At 56.6% G+C, this 17157-nt stretch overlaps 1 protein-coding gene across 5 annotated transcripts in view; it reads left to right on the top strand.

Moving 5' to 3' along the window:
• Positions 1 to 14721, top strand: part of NF2 (NF2, moesin-ezrin-radixin like (MERLIN) tumor suppressor) — a 47010-nt gene extending 32289 nt beyond the window's left edge. Inside the window, exons 14-17 of one of the 5 annotated variants that reach the window (XM_082293103.1) lie at positions 1652 to 1782; positions 3961 to 4120; positions 5794 to 5838; positions 13339 to 14721. In XM_082293103.1, the coding sequence (XP_082149229.1) occupies positions 1652 to 1782; positions 3961 to 4120; positions 5794 to 5829 (327 nt within the window). In that variant the 3' untranslated portion in view covers positions 5830 to 5838; positions 13339 to 14721. The remainder of the gene's footprint in view (positions 1 to 1651; positions 1783 to 3960; positions 4121 to 5793; positions 5839 to 13338) is intronic. The other 4 variants (XM_082293104.1, XM_082293101.1, XM_082293102.1 and 1 more) reach the window with 4 other exon arrangements.
• Positions 14722 to 17157: the final 2436 nt, after the last annotated feature.

The following is a 17157-nucleotide window of genomic DNA, read 5'->3' as shown; positions in this document are numbered from 1 at the left end:
CTCGGATGCTCCTGGCTCCCCTGCGCTGCAGGGACGGGAGAACCTCACGTGGGAAGGGCTTTGGGAACACCTGTGTGCCTTACAGGGAAGGGACTTGAATGTCAATGGGATGCAAGTATTTAAATCAGTTAAGTGCTTTGGCAGACCTGTCCCCTTTCCTTCGAGACTGGAATTTAGGTACTGAGCTGTCCCTTCCAGCGCCTGCTCCAGAATTAATGTGCCTTTGTTCCGTGCTGGCAGCAAAGGGGGAGAAAGGAGCTGGGTTTCCTTGTCATGTGGGTCTTAACTCACCTGGAAGGCTCCAGCCAGGCCAAGTGCAGTTTGAGGCACCACCTTGTTTATGCTTGTACGAGGTGTTTGTGTTCCACCTCCGCCGCTCGATGAAATGTTGTCCCTCTCAGATTTGTCCGAGCTGGGAAGGAGCCCTGGCTGTTTGTGAATTCCAGGCTGGTGGTGAGCGAACAGGCAGGTTATTGTGCTGAGTAAATCTGTCACCCCAGTGCTTGCAGGTCTTGCTGAAGTGGAGCTAACTGAAAACAGTGCCTGGAGTACCCCAAATAGGAGAAATGAGGGAAAGGAAGAACCAGCTGAAGCTCAAACTCTCGTTTGTTAGGGCGGGTACCCAGCAGTGCCATTCCAGGTTTGGGCACATCATTTTCCTTACAGGAATCCCTTAAAGCAAGAAGGAGCATCCAGGAGGGAGGTGGGGGATCTTTTGGATGCTGGGCTGGGTTTCTCATACCCCAGAGCAGGGCTAAGCAGGCTGGCAGCAGTTGTGACTCAGCCCCATCTGATGCCGCTGTGCCACCCTTGACGTGTGCCCTGTTTGCCACCTCATCCAACGTGCTGCAGGAGCAGAGCCATGACTCCATCAGGCTCTTCCTCTCCTCCTAATGAGCCCATTTGTTAGAGGTGTGACAGAATTTTTGACTGAGAGGAAGAAGGGTCATTTATTTGGAGAACATAAAATCTGAGGGCCTGGCAGTGTGTGTCACTGAGGGATATCAAAGCATTTTGCAGGAGGAAGAAAGTCCCAAATCCTTGCTCAGGTGTTCCAGGAGTGATTTGCTGTGTTATCTCAGCATTTCCAGCTGAATCTAGAAGTTTTTATACCTTTGGAACTGTAAATTACTGAGGAGATAAAAATGTGTCAGTACATCTCTGTGGACCTTGCTGGAATGGCATCCTTGAGGTCACATTGGTCTTTGCTCAGGCTTTGGGGAGCTGTGGAGTGCAGGACTCTCCTGTCTCTCTGTGTCTGCACGGGGTCTTACATTGTCCCTGTTCACAGCTTGAACTTTATAAACCTGACTGGATGTTAAATAGCTGACAGATGACTCCCCAAGAGGCAGCTTCTGTCCAGCTTAAAAGTGACATAGCAGTGATAAACCCTTGATTTTACCAAGCTTTGTCAATAGATTTTGAAGGCAGGTGGTGTTTTGTCTCCTCTTTAGTGCTGCAAAGAGTCCTGGAGGAGCAATGGCTTCGAACTGAGGAGCAAATTGGGAATGGAGTAAGGGGATCTCCAGGCTGATCTGGTGTTTGGGACTGTGGGCTCGAGTGTTGCTCTGATTTTACATCAGCACTGCAGAACGTTCGCTGTAGTGACACTCATGTGGCCCAGAGTGATTAATTTGTGCTCTCTCTTCAGCAGTCCATGAACTCGAGTACCACAGCACTGCCCACTGACCTGCCAAGCTTCAACCTCATCAGCGAGAGCCTCTCCTTTGACTTCAAGGATACAGACATGAAGAGGCTGTCCATGGAAATCGAGAAGGAGAAGTACGTGGCACGCATCCAGTCCAGGATGGGCTGGGATTTGTGCTGGACATGAGCCAGGTGTGGCCAAGAAGGCCGAGGGCACCTGGGCTGTGGCAGCCCTGGGGTGGCAGCAGGAGCAGGGCAGGGCCCGTCCCCTGTGCTGGCACTGCTGGGGCACCTCCAGTGCTGGGGCAGCTCTGGGACCCTCCTGACAAGAGAGACCTGGAGGGGCTGGAGTGTGTCCAGGGAAGGGAAGGGAGCTGGGAAGGGGCTGGAGCCCCAGGAGCGGCTGAGGGAGCTGGGAAAGGGGCTCAGCCTGGAGCAAAGGAGGCTTGGGGGGACCTTGTGGCTCTGCACAAGTCCCTGACAGGAGGGGGCAGCCGGGGGGGTCGGGCTCTGCTGGCAGGGAACAGGGACAGGAGGAGAGGGAACGGCCTCAGGCTGGGCTGGGGAGGTTCAGGTTGGATATTGGGAACATTTCTTCATGGGCAGGGCTGTCCAGCCCTGGCACAGCTGCCCAGGGCAGTGCTGGAGTCCCCATCCCTGGGGGGGATTTAACAGCCACGTGGATGTGGCACTGGGGGACGGGGCCAGTGGTGGCCCTGGCAGTGCTGGGGAATGGTTGGACTCGATGTTCTCAGGGGGCTTTTCCAACCTGAGCAATTCTGTGCTTGTCCTGGCTGAGCATTTCCGTGGTGGGGACCTGGTGTCACAGACCTGTCCCTGCCACCTGCTCACAGGTGAGCTCAGGGCCCAGCTCCAGGCAGTTCCTCTCCCTGTGGAATCCTGGCTCCTGTTCAGGCTGGAATTGCCCACGGTGGTGGAAAGAGTTAACAGGAGGCTGAGTGCTGGAGCCCTGAGCTTGAGGGTTTGCATCTGTGTGTTAAGGTCCTGCACTAGGGCTTTAACCCCTTCTCCTTGGAATTTGTGTCACGTTCAGTTCCCCTATAAAAAGTGTTCCCCGGCAAGTTTGGATGTGATTATGAGCTTTGATCTTGTGTTTTCCTGAGGGTGTAAGTGTAGCCTTGGAAATTACCAATTGAGCGGAAATCAAAGCAGGTCAGATTTTAATCTTGGTAGTAATGATGTGCTTTGTTCATCGATTGGGTCGTAGATCAAAGCCACAATGCCTCTGTCATCCTGATCTGGCCAACACTTCCCGAGGCTGGAATGCCACACCCCTGGATCCCTCTCAGAGGGTGCTTCAGTTTGCCTCTTCTCAGTGCCCTCTCCCGTGTGTGAAATCACAGACCTAGAGACAGGAGATTAAGAACTTCTCAGAACTTTTCCCAAAGCCAGAAGGAAAAAGAAGCTGAAAATAACAGGATAATTCCTGGTTCTGTAGCCAGGTTGCTAACTAGGTCATGCTGCTCTCCTGAGCAGGGAGAGCTGCCTCTGCCAAGTGCTGAGAGCAATAGGATGCTTTTCCTGTCTTCTCTGGGGCTGTTCTCTTTCCTCTGGTGCTGGGACAAACCTCTCTACAAATTTTGGCACTGGAAAGGGTTCCTATTACCCTGCTGGCCCTCTGACCTGGCTCAGGGGGTTAATCACAGGTACAAAACTCACGGTGTGATTTTTCATTGTGGAAGGCAGTTCAGGACGAGTCTTGGGAATGGCTGGAGTTGGGGATTGGGTTTTTCCCCCTTCCTTGCTTTTTTTTTTTTTTGGGAGACTTTCTCTCTGCCAGGGATGCTGTGTGTCTACAAGATACCTGATATTTTGGGGACAGCGCTTGCTCCCACACATTTTACAAGCTAAATCCCTCTAAAACACAACAAGTCAGCACATCAGGGTCCTTCCTCATGGGAAGATTCGTGGATTTGGGTTGTGGAGCAGGTTTGGGAAGGGGTGCAGGGGTGTAGAGCTGTCCTGAGTAGCTGCTTAAACCACTGTGTGGTGTAAACCTGTGTCAGCTTCACTTGCAAATTGGGAGACTTAAAATACCAGCTCAGGTTTCATTTTGTATAATAATGTCACTTACACTTTTATTGCTGGCTTGGCTGTCTGGGTCCTCTTTAATAAGGAACAAATAATTGCTCTGAGTAGCTCACTGTGTGCTATAAACTGATAGTATCAGTTCCACACGCTAAAAATAATGAAGAAAAGCTGTTTCTGTTATAATTCTGTTATCGGGTGTCACATCACCACGTGCAGCTGGTCAGTGCTGACCTGGGGCTGTTTTGTGTGTGTGTGTGTTAGGGTGGAGTACATGGAGAAGAGCAAGCACCTGCAGGAGCAGCTCAACGAGCTGAAGACAGAAATCGAGGCACTGAAGCTCAAGGAGAGAGAGACAGCTCTGGATATTTTGCACAACGAGAACTCCAGCCGGGGCAACAGCAAGCACAACACTATTAAAAAGGTATCAGAGGGCCCCAGTTTGTATCTCCCCTGATGAAACCCTTGAAAAAGAGCCCTAAAATCACCCTGCTTTTGATAATCAAATTGTTGGATCTAGGTTTTCTTCCCCAGCAGCTTAGCTTTGAACAGAGAATTCCAGCTTCTGGTGCTCCTGGTGTCCTGACCCAGCCTGGTCTCTCCAGTGCTGTGGGGTGGGATGTGAAGGTCTCCAGGGCTGAAGGTCTTGCTGAACCTTCAAAGCTGTACAGGGATGTTGTTGGAAGGGATCTGCATCCCTAGAGAACAAGAAAAGCCCTCCCTGCCTATTGCAGCCATTCCCTTCGAGCACTGAGCTGGTCTGGTGAATAATGAGGGCAGAAATACTCCTGACTTAGGAGCTCTCAGTGGAAAAAGCCAAAAGCTCTTCCTCTCTTTTAATCTCTCTAGAGAAACCTGTAGTGCAGCTTCAGTCACTAACAGCAAAGCCTTTGCTGGCCAGGGGTGTGAGACCTCTGCTCCCTGGAGCCACCTGCCTCCAGAAATGAGGCTGACATGAGGAACTTCAACCAAAAATTCAGGCTGCCTGGGTCTGCTGACCCAGGGGTCACCTGAAAGCTCATAACAAAACCTCTTTATTTCTACATCCCGTCTTTTTCCTTTGGCTCAGTGCTGGGCTCTGTAATGAGGGGCTGGGGGCACATCCACGATGGATTTGGTGGGATGTGGTGTCAGCCCCACTCACCTGCAAAGGCTTTTTCCCCTGCCAAGGCTTTTTCCTGGCTGGCTTTCTGCTAGCAGCTGTCCTCGGGAAGGATTCGCAAATCCGTACGGCACAGGATGCGGGCTGTGGTAACAACTCCAGGCTTGAAAAACAAATCCTGCTCTCTTTACTACTCCCAGCCAAGAGTTACTTCTGAAAGGATTTGGAAATATCAGTTCTTACCGACTTTCGTGGCTGGGAGTTTGTGATCACTGAATTGGGGCAGGAAAATGGATCTAGCGGGGCTCACTTGGCGGTTTCCCCATGCTGGCCCGGAGCTATTCAGGTTCCTGTCACACCAGAGCAGAGAAAATAAAAATCTTCACAGCCCCTTTTGTCACTGTAGAATCTGGAGGCGTTTCTGCTCCCAGTAGGTTTTGGTAGGATTTGTCTCTGTGTTCCAAGTCCTTGGTTTAAACAGAAACTGCTAAATTTTCACTTCTGACAGAGAGGAGTTCATAGAGAGCTGATGGTCCCATTTGTCTCCCTTAAAGAGGGTGCCTGGGCCATCATTTCCATGTTTGTCAGGGCTTGTCATGGTGCTGTCACTCTGCCTCCCTTTGAAGCTGGACTCTTGTCCCATCCCCTCCCTTCCGGAGTGAGCCGAGGCTGCCCGGCTGCTGCATCGTAGCAGGGAGCAAAGGTTCCCAAGTAACAAACTATTAGTGGGGACATCAGAGGGAAATTACAGCCTGCTCTGCTCGGGGAGGTCAGCAGGGCTTTTGTCTTTGCCGTGGTGAAGGCAAGCAAAACACAGGGCACTGGGAATGGGATATCAGTCCAGCAATACTTCAATGGCACCAACCCTCTGCCTCACCTGGAAGCTGCTGATTGCTCCAGGCAAGCCCTAAGATCCCACAAATCCCCTGCCCTTGTATCACACACGGGGGTTATTATTATTATTTGTTGTTGTTCATTTTATTTTGCTGGTTTAGCCTCAAGCCCAGGGCAGAAGACCTATCTGCATTTGAGCATTCCAAGTAGGTTATACCTTATTCCAAGGTACTCTGCGTGGGGGTGCTGGGATCTGGCTGTGGCACTAACCCGTGCATGAGCTTGCCTGCGCTCCGGCGGGACCGGCTGCCCGCGGTCACCCTTCCAGCCCGGCTCTCCCTCCCTTGGGAGCGCTCCCACCTCTCTGCATTTGTTCCTACACCTGATCCTCCATGCTGGGAAGCGCCTTTCTTGGCAGAAGTTGAGTTGGCAACCTCAGAGGGGGAGTGCAGGTAGAGGCACTTAAATAATTCAGCACGCCTGTTTTTTGCACCGGTGGTTGGGAATCTATCGGAGGTGCAGGGCAGCCTTTGAAGATTCCTTTAATGAAGTAAACCAGCACCTTCCCCCCTTGTTTGCTGCAGAAAGAAATTCAGGATGTAGGGAAAAAAATACCCCAAACAAACAGCCAAACCCCATCAACTGCTGCCAACACTGTCAAAACAGGCTAAAAATGCACAGCTCCATCTCGGAGCGGAGCAGCACGAGGATGCTCTGCCTGTTTGAGAAGCGTCCCGGGAAGGTAAAGGAGAGGATTGAGGACAGCTGGTGTCTGCAGGTGGCTCTTGGGCCAGGGGAAGGTCACTGGCACACCTGGGGACAGGAGTTGTCCTTCTCCCTGCACTGCCTCTGTCTGTGCCTCACCTCCTCCCGCCCGGGGGGGTCCTGCTCTGTTAATGCCATGACTCTTCTTCCCAGAGCCTGCTTTCCTTCAAGGATTTGCCCTCGATCCTCAGGCTGTGTGTGTGCTGAGCATCCACTCCCTCCTTTGGGAGGATGAGTTTGGGGGAGCTTTCCTGCTCTTCCTTGGGGCGAGGTTCTTGCACAGCCGCGGGATTTTGGGAGCTTGGAGTCGGTGGCACTCAGGGAAGTGCTGGGATGGTGGCACTCACAGGTGGCAGAGCTGCTGGAAAAGAGAGAGCAATTCCCCAGCACCTCTGGAGCTCAGGAGCAGAGGCAGGAGGATGTTTTACCCAGGAGCAGTCAGCACAAGTCTGTGCTGTCCTTCACTGCACCAGCCATTCCAGGGGCTGTAAGTCCCTGGAGTTCAGGGTTTGTGCCAGCTCTGGGGAGCTGTGGATGTTCCCCAAAACAGGCTGCTCTCATTGTTAAGCACTTCCATGGGGAAGAGGCAGAAAGGGGTGACCCTGCAGGTCTGGGCCACCTTGAGGGAGGTGTTGGACATCTCCACAGAGACTGGCTGTGGATGAAAACCATTATCCCATCGCACCTGCCTTGAAGAGCTCCACGGCAGGTAAATTTGGGGTGAAATCCACTTGCGGCCGCAGCACAGGGAGGTGAAATTCAGCCCTGGCAGTTTGTGGGAAGACTTTTCCAGCAGCTGGGAGCTCTCCAGTGCCCGGGAGGAGCCCCATAATTAAAGCAGCTGCACAGCAAGCACTGCAGTGTGACCTCTGGGGTTTGGTGCCTGCCTTTGAAGCCGCCTGCTAAGTTTTTCATGTTTAATTACGTGGTTAACATGCTAATCTCTTTTTATGAGCTCTGTGGGCACAGCACAGACACCTCATCTGGAAGCTGCTCTCCCTTCTCCATAGCTCCCCACCGTGGGCTGGTGCTGTGGCTCCAGCTGGCTCCGATTCAGGAGGGTTTGTCACTTAAGCTGTGGTAGAGGGTGAAAAACCCACTTCTTCCTCATCTCCTCCACTGCAGGAAAGCTCCCAGGACAGGCTGCTAAAACACAATCAGGTCTTTGATTCCAGTTGCTTTCTTCTTGCACAGTCATGCTTATTTACTGGGATTTAAGCCCTTTGAAGTATCCAGGCAAGGAGCAAATCTCCGCGCCTGTTCCCAGACAAGCGGCTTTGTCGTTGAGCCTCTGGTCCTTCCACAGGCAGCCTTGGCCTCTCTTGCCAGGCTCTCACGTGGCTGAGAGCAGCTTCTCCAGGGCTTGAGCTCAATCCCAGGGGATCACTTCTGGGGCCCATGGGGATTGTGCAGATCCTGCTGGCTCCTCTCCTGGCTCTGATCCTGGATGTGGATCCAGTGTTGCCTTTGACTTGGATAATGTTCGTTGTGGAGATGCTCTGAGATGCTCTCCAAGATGGGGGGGCTCACCTGGAGAAGAGAAGGCTCCAGGGAGACCTCAGAGCCCCTTCCAGTGCCCACAGGGGCTTCAGGAGAGCTGGAGAGGAACTGGGGACAAGGCATGGAGGGACAGGACACAGGGAATGGCTTCCCAGTGCCAGAGGGCAGGGCTGGATGGGATATTGGGAAGGAATTGTTCCCCCTGGGAGGGTGGGCAGGCCCTGGCACAGGGTGCCCAGAGCAGCTGTGGCTGCCCCTGGATCCCTGGCAGTGTCCAAGGCCAGGCTGGACATTGGGGCTTGGAGCAACCTGGGACAGTGGAAGGTGACCCTGACTGTGGCAGTGCCAGGACTGGATGGGTTTTAAGGTCCCCTTTGGATTTAGGCACTGAACAGTTCCCAGCTGAAAGCACAGAAGGGTGAGTGAGGCAGAGCCAAGGGGACTCCTGCAGCCTTGGCTTCCCTCCTGCCACCTTTTGGCTGTGGTCTGTCCTTGTAAGGACACTGGTGGCTGGTGGTGGCACCGCTGCCTGAGTGTCTTGTCATGCAGACAGAAAGTGCCACCCCCAAATGTCAGGAGGCTCCTTCATCATCTGCACAGGTGGAAGGAATTTGGGAGGCTGGCGCTGGGGCAGACACCTTCCCTGTTTTCCACCTGCACCAGGCAAGCAGCGTGCTGGGGATCACTGAAACCTGTCCCTCAAGGACTTCACAATTCCTGTGGGTTCCTGTCATCTCCTTTGCTCACCTCTCCCCCCCTGGAACTGCAGATTCCCTGGAATAGGTCTGTTTTGCTTCAGTGGTTTGGTGAGGAGATGGAGGATGTTGTTGTTCCCCTGGTGCCTCGTCCTGCAGAGGGAAAGGACCAGCTCAAGGAATGCTCTGCGAGGGGCAAAAGGAGGGAGCCTGGGTGGGACAGCACAGGCTGAGCTGCCATCCTTCCCTGTGGATCCTGGGATAGGGATGAGGTGCTCTTGAGTCTCCTGCAGAGCTGTAGAACCCGATCCCAGCTGGAAAGGGAAGGCAGAACAGGCATACCACCAGCAGGGGACTTCCCAGGAGCAGCAGCACCGGCGTTTCCCATTCCCTTGGAAGCTGTGAGGTTGGAAAAGATGAGTGAGGCTGCCAGCTTCTCACTCAGCCTGGCATCTGGCTGGGGTGCAGGTGGGAGCTGGGAGATACCTGGTGAGCAGAGCAGCTCTGGGAACACATTTTCCAAGTGCATGAGGAGGTGGAGGCTCATCCCATGTGGATCTTGCCTGCGCACCCCCACGTGTGAGAGGCCACATCCCTTCCAGGTTCATTTTCTTCCCGCTTCTCCTCGGAGCTGGGAAGTGAAACTCCCAGGCAGTTAAACTGGGACACAGCAGCCTCTTTTCCTTGTTTACAAGGAACAAGAGGAAAGTAGGAAACGTCAGGCCTATCAGCTATTTCTGTGGCAGCCTTTGAAAAGCGTTTCCTTCACATGGAGCGTCATCTTCTCCTTTCAAACGGGCTCATCAAAGCATCGGGGGCTGGGGGACAGTTGTGCTCGGGAGAGAATAAACGGCAGCGTGGGAGTGAGACAGGAGCGGGAGGGAAAGGGGAAGAATCACAGGAAAATAGGGTTTGGGTTCAAAAGTAACGCTGGGAATGGAAAGGTCCACCTGGCCGGTGGGACTGGGGAGTGGGCAGGGGTGGAGAAAGGCACCAGGGCAGCGAGTGGGGAATAAAGAGGACTTAGTGTGTGGAGCAGTGGGTGATGATTAGCAAGGACTGTAGATCTTCCCAGCCACAGGAAAACATCCTGGCATCGCACGGGGTGAGGGTGGCACAGGTCCCCCTCTGCTCTAGCCTGGCCAGGCTGCAGGATAGACAGCAAGGAAATGAGACATTTAAGCCTCTCCTTGCTGGGGGAGGCTTGGGGACAGGTTGGTGTGAATTGCATCCCCTTGCCCTGTCTGCTGCGTGGGGATGGCCCCAGCTCCGGGAGCTCGCAGGAGCCTCGGGGGGTTCCCCTGGATTGGGTTTGCCTGGCCCCTGCAGTGCTGTGCCTGCAGTTATTGGGTTACCTGCTCCAAACCGCCAGTGCCTGCCAGGCACTTACTGGGTTGCTTTGGGTTGTTTGTGTTTCCTAAATCGAATCAGTCCAGCAGCCCTGGGTAGCAGCAGGCTCGGAGGAGCCCTGGCCCAGGAATGCGGGGAGTGGGACTCTTCCCTCTCTTCCCTTCCTCAGATCTTGATTCATTGGAGCTCAGGCCGCTTAATTGTGCTGCCTCTCTCTCCCTCTAAATTTTCCTGATGGCTCTGGTAGAGCATCGGGAGCCCACCCTCCCTCCTGCAGGAAGGAGATTATCATAATACTGCTTGTAAATCAATTTTTTTTCCCTTTTCTCCGCACTGACGAGGATGTAACTCCCTCTTAATCGCCCTGCGCAGCCTTACGCTATGGGGAGGGATATTTATTTCTCCTCGCCTGGCCGGGAAAAGGGGATGCGGAGACTGCGCAGAGTTTTTGGAGGTGTTGGAGGCTTTCCCCCCCACAGACGATGGAGAGGCCAGCACAGGGTGGTGCTCTCCTCTTTGATTTCATATCCCAGTGCAGAAAAGGAAGGAAAACCAGTTGAAGGAGTGGGATTTCCCTGCAGAGAGCTCCCCATGCCCACCCGCTCCCACAGCGCCGGCTGGGATGAGTCAGGATGCCCCAGGAGCTCCCCCCGGCTCTTCCCATCTTCCCCCAGCACATCCTTCGGGACTGGTCCGTGTGGTGCTCCCAGTGGGAGCAAGGATAGCCCTGCCTGCGCTCCACAGTGAGGGAAACAACCATAAAAGAAGGAAAAAGGGAGGGGGAGAGTTTTCCCTCCTGGCACAGGCGGTGGAGAGTCAGGGTGCAGTCAGGAGCAGCCCTGATTTCCTCAGTTCTGGTGCCTGGCTGCAGTCGGGTGTGAGGAGGCAGCTGCCTGGAGCTGCTGGGCAGCCCCAATCCTGGTCCTGGTCCCCACTGGAAGGGTCCTTAGAGCCCATCCAGTGCCCCCCCTGCCATGGGCAGGGACACCTCCCACTGTCCCAGGCTGCTCCAAGCCCCAATGTCCAGCCTGGCCTTGGACACTGCCAGGGATCCAGGGGCAGCCACAGCTGCTCTGAGCACCCTGTGCCAACCCCTCCCCACCCTCCCGGGGGGAATCCCTGTGGTCTTTGCCTTTCAGGTGGCAAAATCTGGCCACTGCTGGGAGCCAGTGATCCACAGGGCACGGCCCTCTTGGGAAGTCTGTGCTCACACCTCTCCATGGGATCCCATCTCCTCAAGTCCCACCTTTGCTCCCACTCCCTGTATGGCTGCTCTTCCCGTGCCTCAGATTCCCTGGGTAGGTAAAAAAAGTACCACTGAGCCTCTCCAGGAGCCTTTGGATGTTGTGGATGAAAGCATCCAGCAAAGGAGCAGGGCTGCATCTCTCCTTCCTCTCTGTGCCTGTGCTGGATGCTCCAGAGCTCTGCCTCTGCCTGCTTCCCAAATCTCCGGGCTGAGACAGGCACAGCTTTGGGCTCAGGCTGCCCTCGGGGTACCCCAGGACCCCAAAAACACGTGGGGGGTTAATGGAGAGCTGTGTGTAGCTACAGGCAGAGAGCCAGGCTTGAAACAGTCGGATTCCTTGATAAGCCTGAGGGAAACATCTTCCCTGTGCTCCGTCAGCGGCTGCAGCCGGCTCTGAGCAGAGCGCTGGGTTTGCCACGGGGGTCCTGGGGGCATCTGCCTCACCGTGCTGTGAGGAATGAGCTCCTGTGGGCTGGGGAAGGGTGGGAGGCGGCTCTGGTTCCCCAGCCAGGCCGCAGAAGGGTTGGATTCAGAGGCACAGCCTTGGGAAAGAGATGGATGGCAGGTAGATCATGGATTTGTGGAATGGTTTGCATTGGAAGGGTCCTTGAAACCCATCCCATTCCCACCCCTGCCATGGCAGGGACACCTCCCACTGTCCCAGGCTGCTCCAAGCCCCAGTGTCCAGCCTGGCCTTGGGCACTGCCAGGGATCCAGGGGCAGCCACAGCTTCTCTGGGCACCCTGTGCCAGGGCCTGCCCACCCTCCCAGGGAACAATTCCTTCCCAATATCCCATCCAGCCCTGCCCTTTCTCCTTACCCTGTTGCTCCATGCCTTGTCCCAAGTCCTTCTACAACTGTTTCGTACCCCTTTAGACACTGGAACACTTCCAGGGATGGGGCTTCCTGTCAGATGGCCCCAGCAGTGGGTCTGGCAGCAGCCTGGGGCTCTCTGCTCCTTTTTTTTTTCCCTCTCCAGCCTTAGAGAGGAAAAACGCCGCCTGTAGCTCAGAGAATCCCTGTCCCACCTCACCCACCTCCCATGCAGCTCCAGAGGGGACACTGGAGCAGCCAGGGGGATGCTGAGGAGGAGGAGAGCCAGCCCTGGCCCAGGAGCTGCTGCCAAGAAAGATTATTAAGGCCCTGCAGAAATTTCCCCTGCAATACAGATTTTTTCCCGACTGGCATTAGAGCTGTGAAGGAATTACTGAGGAAAAGCCATGGGGGAGAAGCAGGGAGGGGGAAAACTCCTGACAGCCTGGTTGAGGGGCTTAACTCACTGTAAGGTGTTCCCAGGATTCCTGTTCCAGCAAAACCGGCATTCCCGACGGAAGGCACCATGCTTAATCCAGCTGAAGCCGAGCCCTGGCAATTAGCCAGCTGCTTTGGCAAACTCCTGGCGATCCAGCAGCTGCCGGGAAGGTGGCACTTCTCCCGGTGCACTCCATTGGGATGTCTGTAAATCCTGGGATTTCTTCCCCACCACTGAGGATTTCCTTTATCTCCTCTGGCCTGTTAGCAAACGGGTTCACGGCTACTCTGTGGGGTGTTATTTTTGGGATGGCTGTGGAAAGCTTTCCAAGGGTTTCTGAGTCCTGCTGGGCCTGCAAGGACAGTCCTGGGAGAGAGGGCTCTCTGGCTCTGTCCTCCAGTGGGATGGATGGAGCAAGGCTGGGATGAGGTCCCGGGGTGGCTGCGTGGATCACATGTGCTGGGATGGGGTTGGATGTGGGCACGGACAGAGGACGTTTGGTGACAGAGGGGACACGTGCCGGTGGCTGCTGGAGTTGTGGGTTCTCCCTCAGCTCATGGAGGTGTTTCTCCTCCAGCTCCCCAAGACCCCCCATATGTCCTCCTTGTCAGGGGCCCCTGGACTGGCTCCTTGGATCTGCTCTGCCGTGTATCCCACATCCTGGAAGCCTCAGCCATGCCCATGACCTTGACTGAGTCTCTGCCCCGCTTTCCCTGGGCTGTGCTTGCTGTGGTGGGGGCTGCACGACCCCCAGCTTCCGCACCCCCCCGGCTTCCACATTCCCTGGTACTTTCGGAGGGGTACAGGAGGCAGCAGCTCCCTCCTGGGGGTGACTCTGGGGCGGGTGCCCCCTGCGAGGTTGGAGGGTGCCCCCTGATCCCGCTCTGCTCTCTTCCAGCTCACTCTACAGAGCACCAAGTCCCGCGTGGCCTTCTTCGAGGAGCTCTAGGAGACAACTGCTCCACACCGCTGCTGCTTCCCAAGGCTCCCGCCCAGCCGGAGCCTGTCCCGGAGCCGGGGGCTCCCAGAGGGAACACCCCGGACCCAGCCAGCTGCTCCAGCCTCCGCACACCGATGGACTCGGGGCCGGCTGCCCATGGACTGTGTGATGCTCTCTAGCTCAGCATCTGTTCATCCTCCTCCTCCTGACACTTTGTTTTCCTGGGTTTTCCAGCTTTTTTCCTTATTTTTCTAGCTTTGCTTCCAGGCTCGGCCCTCCAGGCTTTTCCCTGGAGCCGGGGGTCGGGGCTGTGGCCGTGCCTTCCCACTCTGGCAGCCAGCAGAGGAGTGTGCCCGAGGGGTTCCCTGGCAGGGATGACATCCCTCTGGATTGCCTTCTCCTGTGGGCTCGGAGCTGTGTGCCAGCCTGGAATTCCGTGTGCCGGCCCTGGAGCCCTGCTCTGCTCCCGGAGCCCGGCGCGTGCGGCGGTGCCGGGAGCTCCATTAGGATCCCGAGCATGTTCCAGTGGAGTGCTGTAAATCAGGAGCGTCGCGCCGGCTCTCCCAGCGCCCGCTGGGGTGGGAGAGGAGCAGGGAGCGGGTTCCAGGGACCTGGGGCTGGGGGGATTCTTGGCTGCTTCCCTGGGGAGAGGAGGTGGGAGGAAGGGCTCCTCCTCCTCCTCCTCGCTGCTGGGCACAGGGAGCGGGAGAACAGCTAGTGCCAACCAAATGAAACCTTCTTGTTCCTGCAAACTGTGACAAACCTGGGCAGCTTCAGGCTGGGGGGTCCGGGGGCACCGGGCTGGGCTTTCCCTGGATCCCAGGGCATCCCAGCCCCCTTCCCGGGCTGAGCCCGGGGCTGCCTGCTCCTGCCTGTCCCATCGCGGGTGCCTTTGCTCTGACCCCCCCCCGCGGGGGGAACAGGGATGCCCTGACCTTCCGTTCCTGTCTCCGTCCCAAATCCTGTCCCCCGCTCGGGTGGAATCCTCTTCCAGCTGCGATTTACCCTCCAGCAGAGCCGGTGCTGCCCTGGGGATCCCCCACATCCCCTCAGGACCCCCAGTTCCTCCTTCCCACAACCTCCCCGGACGCACAGCCCCACCGCAGGCTCAGCCCGGGGCTTGGCGTGGAGTAAATCCCATCCCAACCCTTTTTATTTAAACCCTGGGATCAATTCCCCGCACGTGGCTGCAGTTCGGATGGCTGTGGCCTGGCACAGCCGCTTTCCCATTCCCTGGACTGTTGTACTCCGAAGGAATAACTGTTTTCTCCTGTTTTAATAAAAATTCACAGCGCTAGGAGGGGAGCTGAGGCTTCTTTGCCTTTTTTTTTTTCTTTGGGAAAAACTGCTCGGAGCCCGGCTGCCGCAGTTAGCGGTGCCGGGATTACTGGGAAGCACGGCTGCGGTGCTGGGATCCCTCCGGCAGCTCCCACGGGATCGGGATGGCTCCGGGGTCCCGCTGGCCCCGGTCCCTTGGGGCTCTTTGCATCCCTCCTTGAGGGAAGAGGGGTTTGGGGTGCCCAGAGGGGCTGAGCCCGGTGTTTGCCATCCCTGATCCCGTCCTGCCTGGAATGAATAAAGGATGTGCTGCATTGACCTCAATTTTATAATTAATCACGGACGAAACCGGCTCAGCCCAGCGAGCCCCGACCCCCGGGGCTGTTCCCGGCCCTCCGGCCCCGCTGGGATCGGCGATGGATGCTTTTCATCCGCTCTCCGGCAGCAAAATCCCGGGACATTCCCCGGAGCTCCTGACCAGAGCTCGTCCCCAGCGCCGCGGGTGGGCTGGGGGATTTTTTCCGGTTGTTGTTGTTTTAGGCAGGACTGAGGGGGGAGGGACGGGGTTTCTTTTGGCAGCGGGATGCCAGTGGGATACCCACGGGAATTCTGGGGAGGCTGAAGGCAGCCGGTGAGGGATGTGGAGGGTGACCTGATTTCCCACGTGGCCTGTGGTGACAGGAATTCAACTGGTGTGTCACCTGCACTGCCTGCATCCTGAAATTCATCCAGAAGAGCTCTTTCCAGCACAGGCCAGGGTAGGAGGGCAGGGGGATGCACTGGGAATGCACAGGGGGTGGATGTGCAGGGATGGATGTGCAGGGATGGATGTGCAGGGATGGATGTGCTGGGATGGATGTGCTGGGATGGGATGTGCTGGGATGGATGTGCTGGGATGGGATGTGCTGGGATGGATGTGCAGGGATGGATGTGCAGGGATGGATGGATGGATGGATGGATGTGAAGGGATGGATGTGAAAGGATGGATGTGAAGGGATGGGATGTGCAGGGGGGGAGCTTCAGGGATGGATGTGCTGGGTGGGATGTGAAGGGATGGACGTGAAGGGATGGACATGCAGGGATGGATGTGCAGGGATGGATGCACTGAGGATGCACCGGGTGAAGCCAGGGATGGATCCAGCATGGATCCACCTCTGGCATGGGGATCCCTGTTGCTCCCAGTGCTCTGCACAAAGCACTGCACATTCCCAGCCTTGCACATTCCCAGCCTTGCACCCCCAGGGTCTTCTACGCTCCCAGAGTCGCTTCTCACACTCCCAGCCCGGTGCCAGCTCCCTGCCCGCCCTCCCTGGCACATCCCAGGCCACTTCTCTCCTGTCAAAGGAAGTTTCACCCTGATTTTTTCCCTTTTTAGCAAACTGAACTCAACAGGAGCTGCGGGCGTGGGTTGGTGTGAGCTGACTTTGCTGGAGGAGCAAAGCCGTGCTTTGAGAAGCCTTTGCCGTGCACCTCTCCCAGCCCCTTCCCCAGCCGTGGGTTCCTGAGGAAGGGAATTGGGGATTTGGCCAATCCCAGGCAGCACCCTGGGAGTGCTTTGGCAGCAGTTCTTCACTCTGGGGTCCCCAAAGTCTCCTCAACTCACGTTCACTTCCAAACCATTAAATACTCTCAGCAATAACATAAAATGTCGAGAGCTGGAGATGAAAGGGACAGAAGGGACACAGAGTGGCCGTGGGTGGCAAGTCAGGGGCCAGGAGCCCTGGCTGGGGATTCAGGGTGCCGGTTCAGAGCCCCCCCAAACATGCACAGCTTTGGCCAGCAACTCCTGCAGGAAAAGAGCTTGGAATGAGCAGACGGGATAGATGGGGAAACTGAGGCAGGGATGGCTCTGGCTTGGCTGTGCAGCCCGGGGACTGCTGGTGTGGCCTCCCCACACCCATGGGCTGCTGCTCTGTCACCCTCCCGCTGTCCCCCTGCACCCCGGGGTGCTGCCCAGCCCCGGGTGCCTCAGGGGGACAAGGGAGGGGGTCACTGTGGGGACAGGGGGACACTGACAAAGCCCGGGCAGGGCTGGGGGGCTCCTGCACGTGTGTGTGGGGGGGTGTACATGAGGGAAGGGTTCGAGCACAAGGGCACGGCATGGTTGCACTTGGCCATGGGCCACCACAAGGTCGGGTGGAGCTGGGGGGACCAGGGCACCTCAGCGGCTCTGCGGGGTCACCCACTGCCCACCCAACAGCGGTGGGAATTGGGGGGACCAGCCCACGGGACCCCCCATCCCTGCCCGCAGGCACCCCGGGGTGTTCAGGGCACCCTCTGGTCCCGGCAGGTGAGGGGGTAAAACGCTGCTCCCAGGGGTCGCAGCCGGCAGGATCCTGCTCTTTTCGGACGGTGCCTTGAGGACACGGGGGCCTTATTCCCCCTCGGCTGCCAGCTGCCAGCCCGGCGCTGTCCCCGCCATCCCCATCCATCCTCATCCCTCCTCATCCATCCTCATCCATCCCCGCTGATGGCTGGCACGGCGCTGCCGGCTGCGTC

Source organism: Coloeus monedula (assembly GCF_965178545.1).
Source record: "Coloeus monedula genome assembly, chromosome: 18".
NCBI lineage: Eukaryota > Metazoa > Chordata > Aves > Passeriformes > Corvidae > Coloeus > Coloeus monedula.
This window is presented reverse-complemented; position numbering and strand designations above follow the sequence as displayed.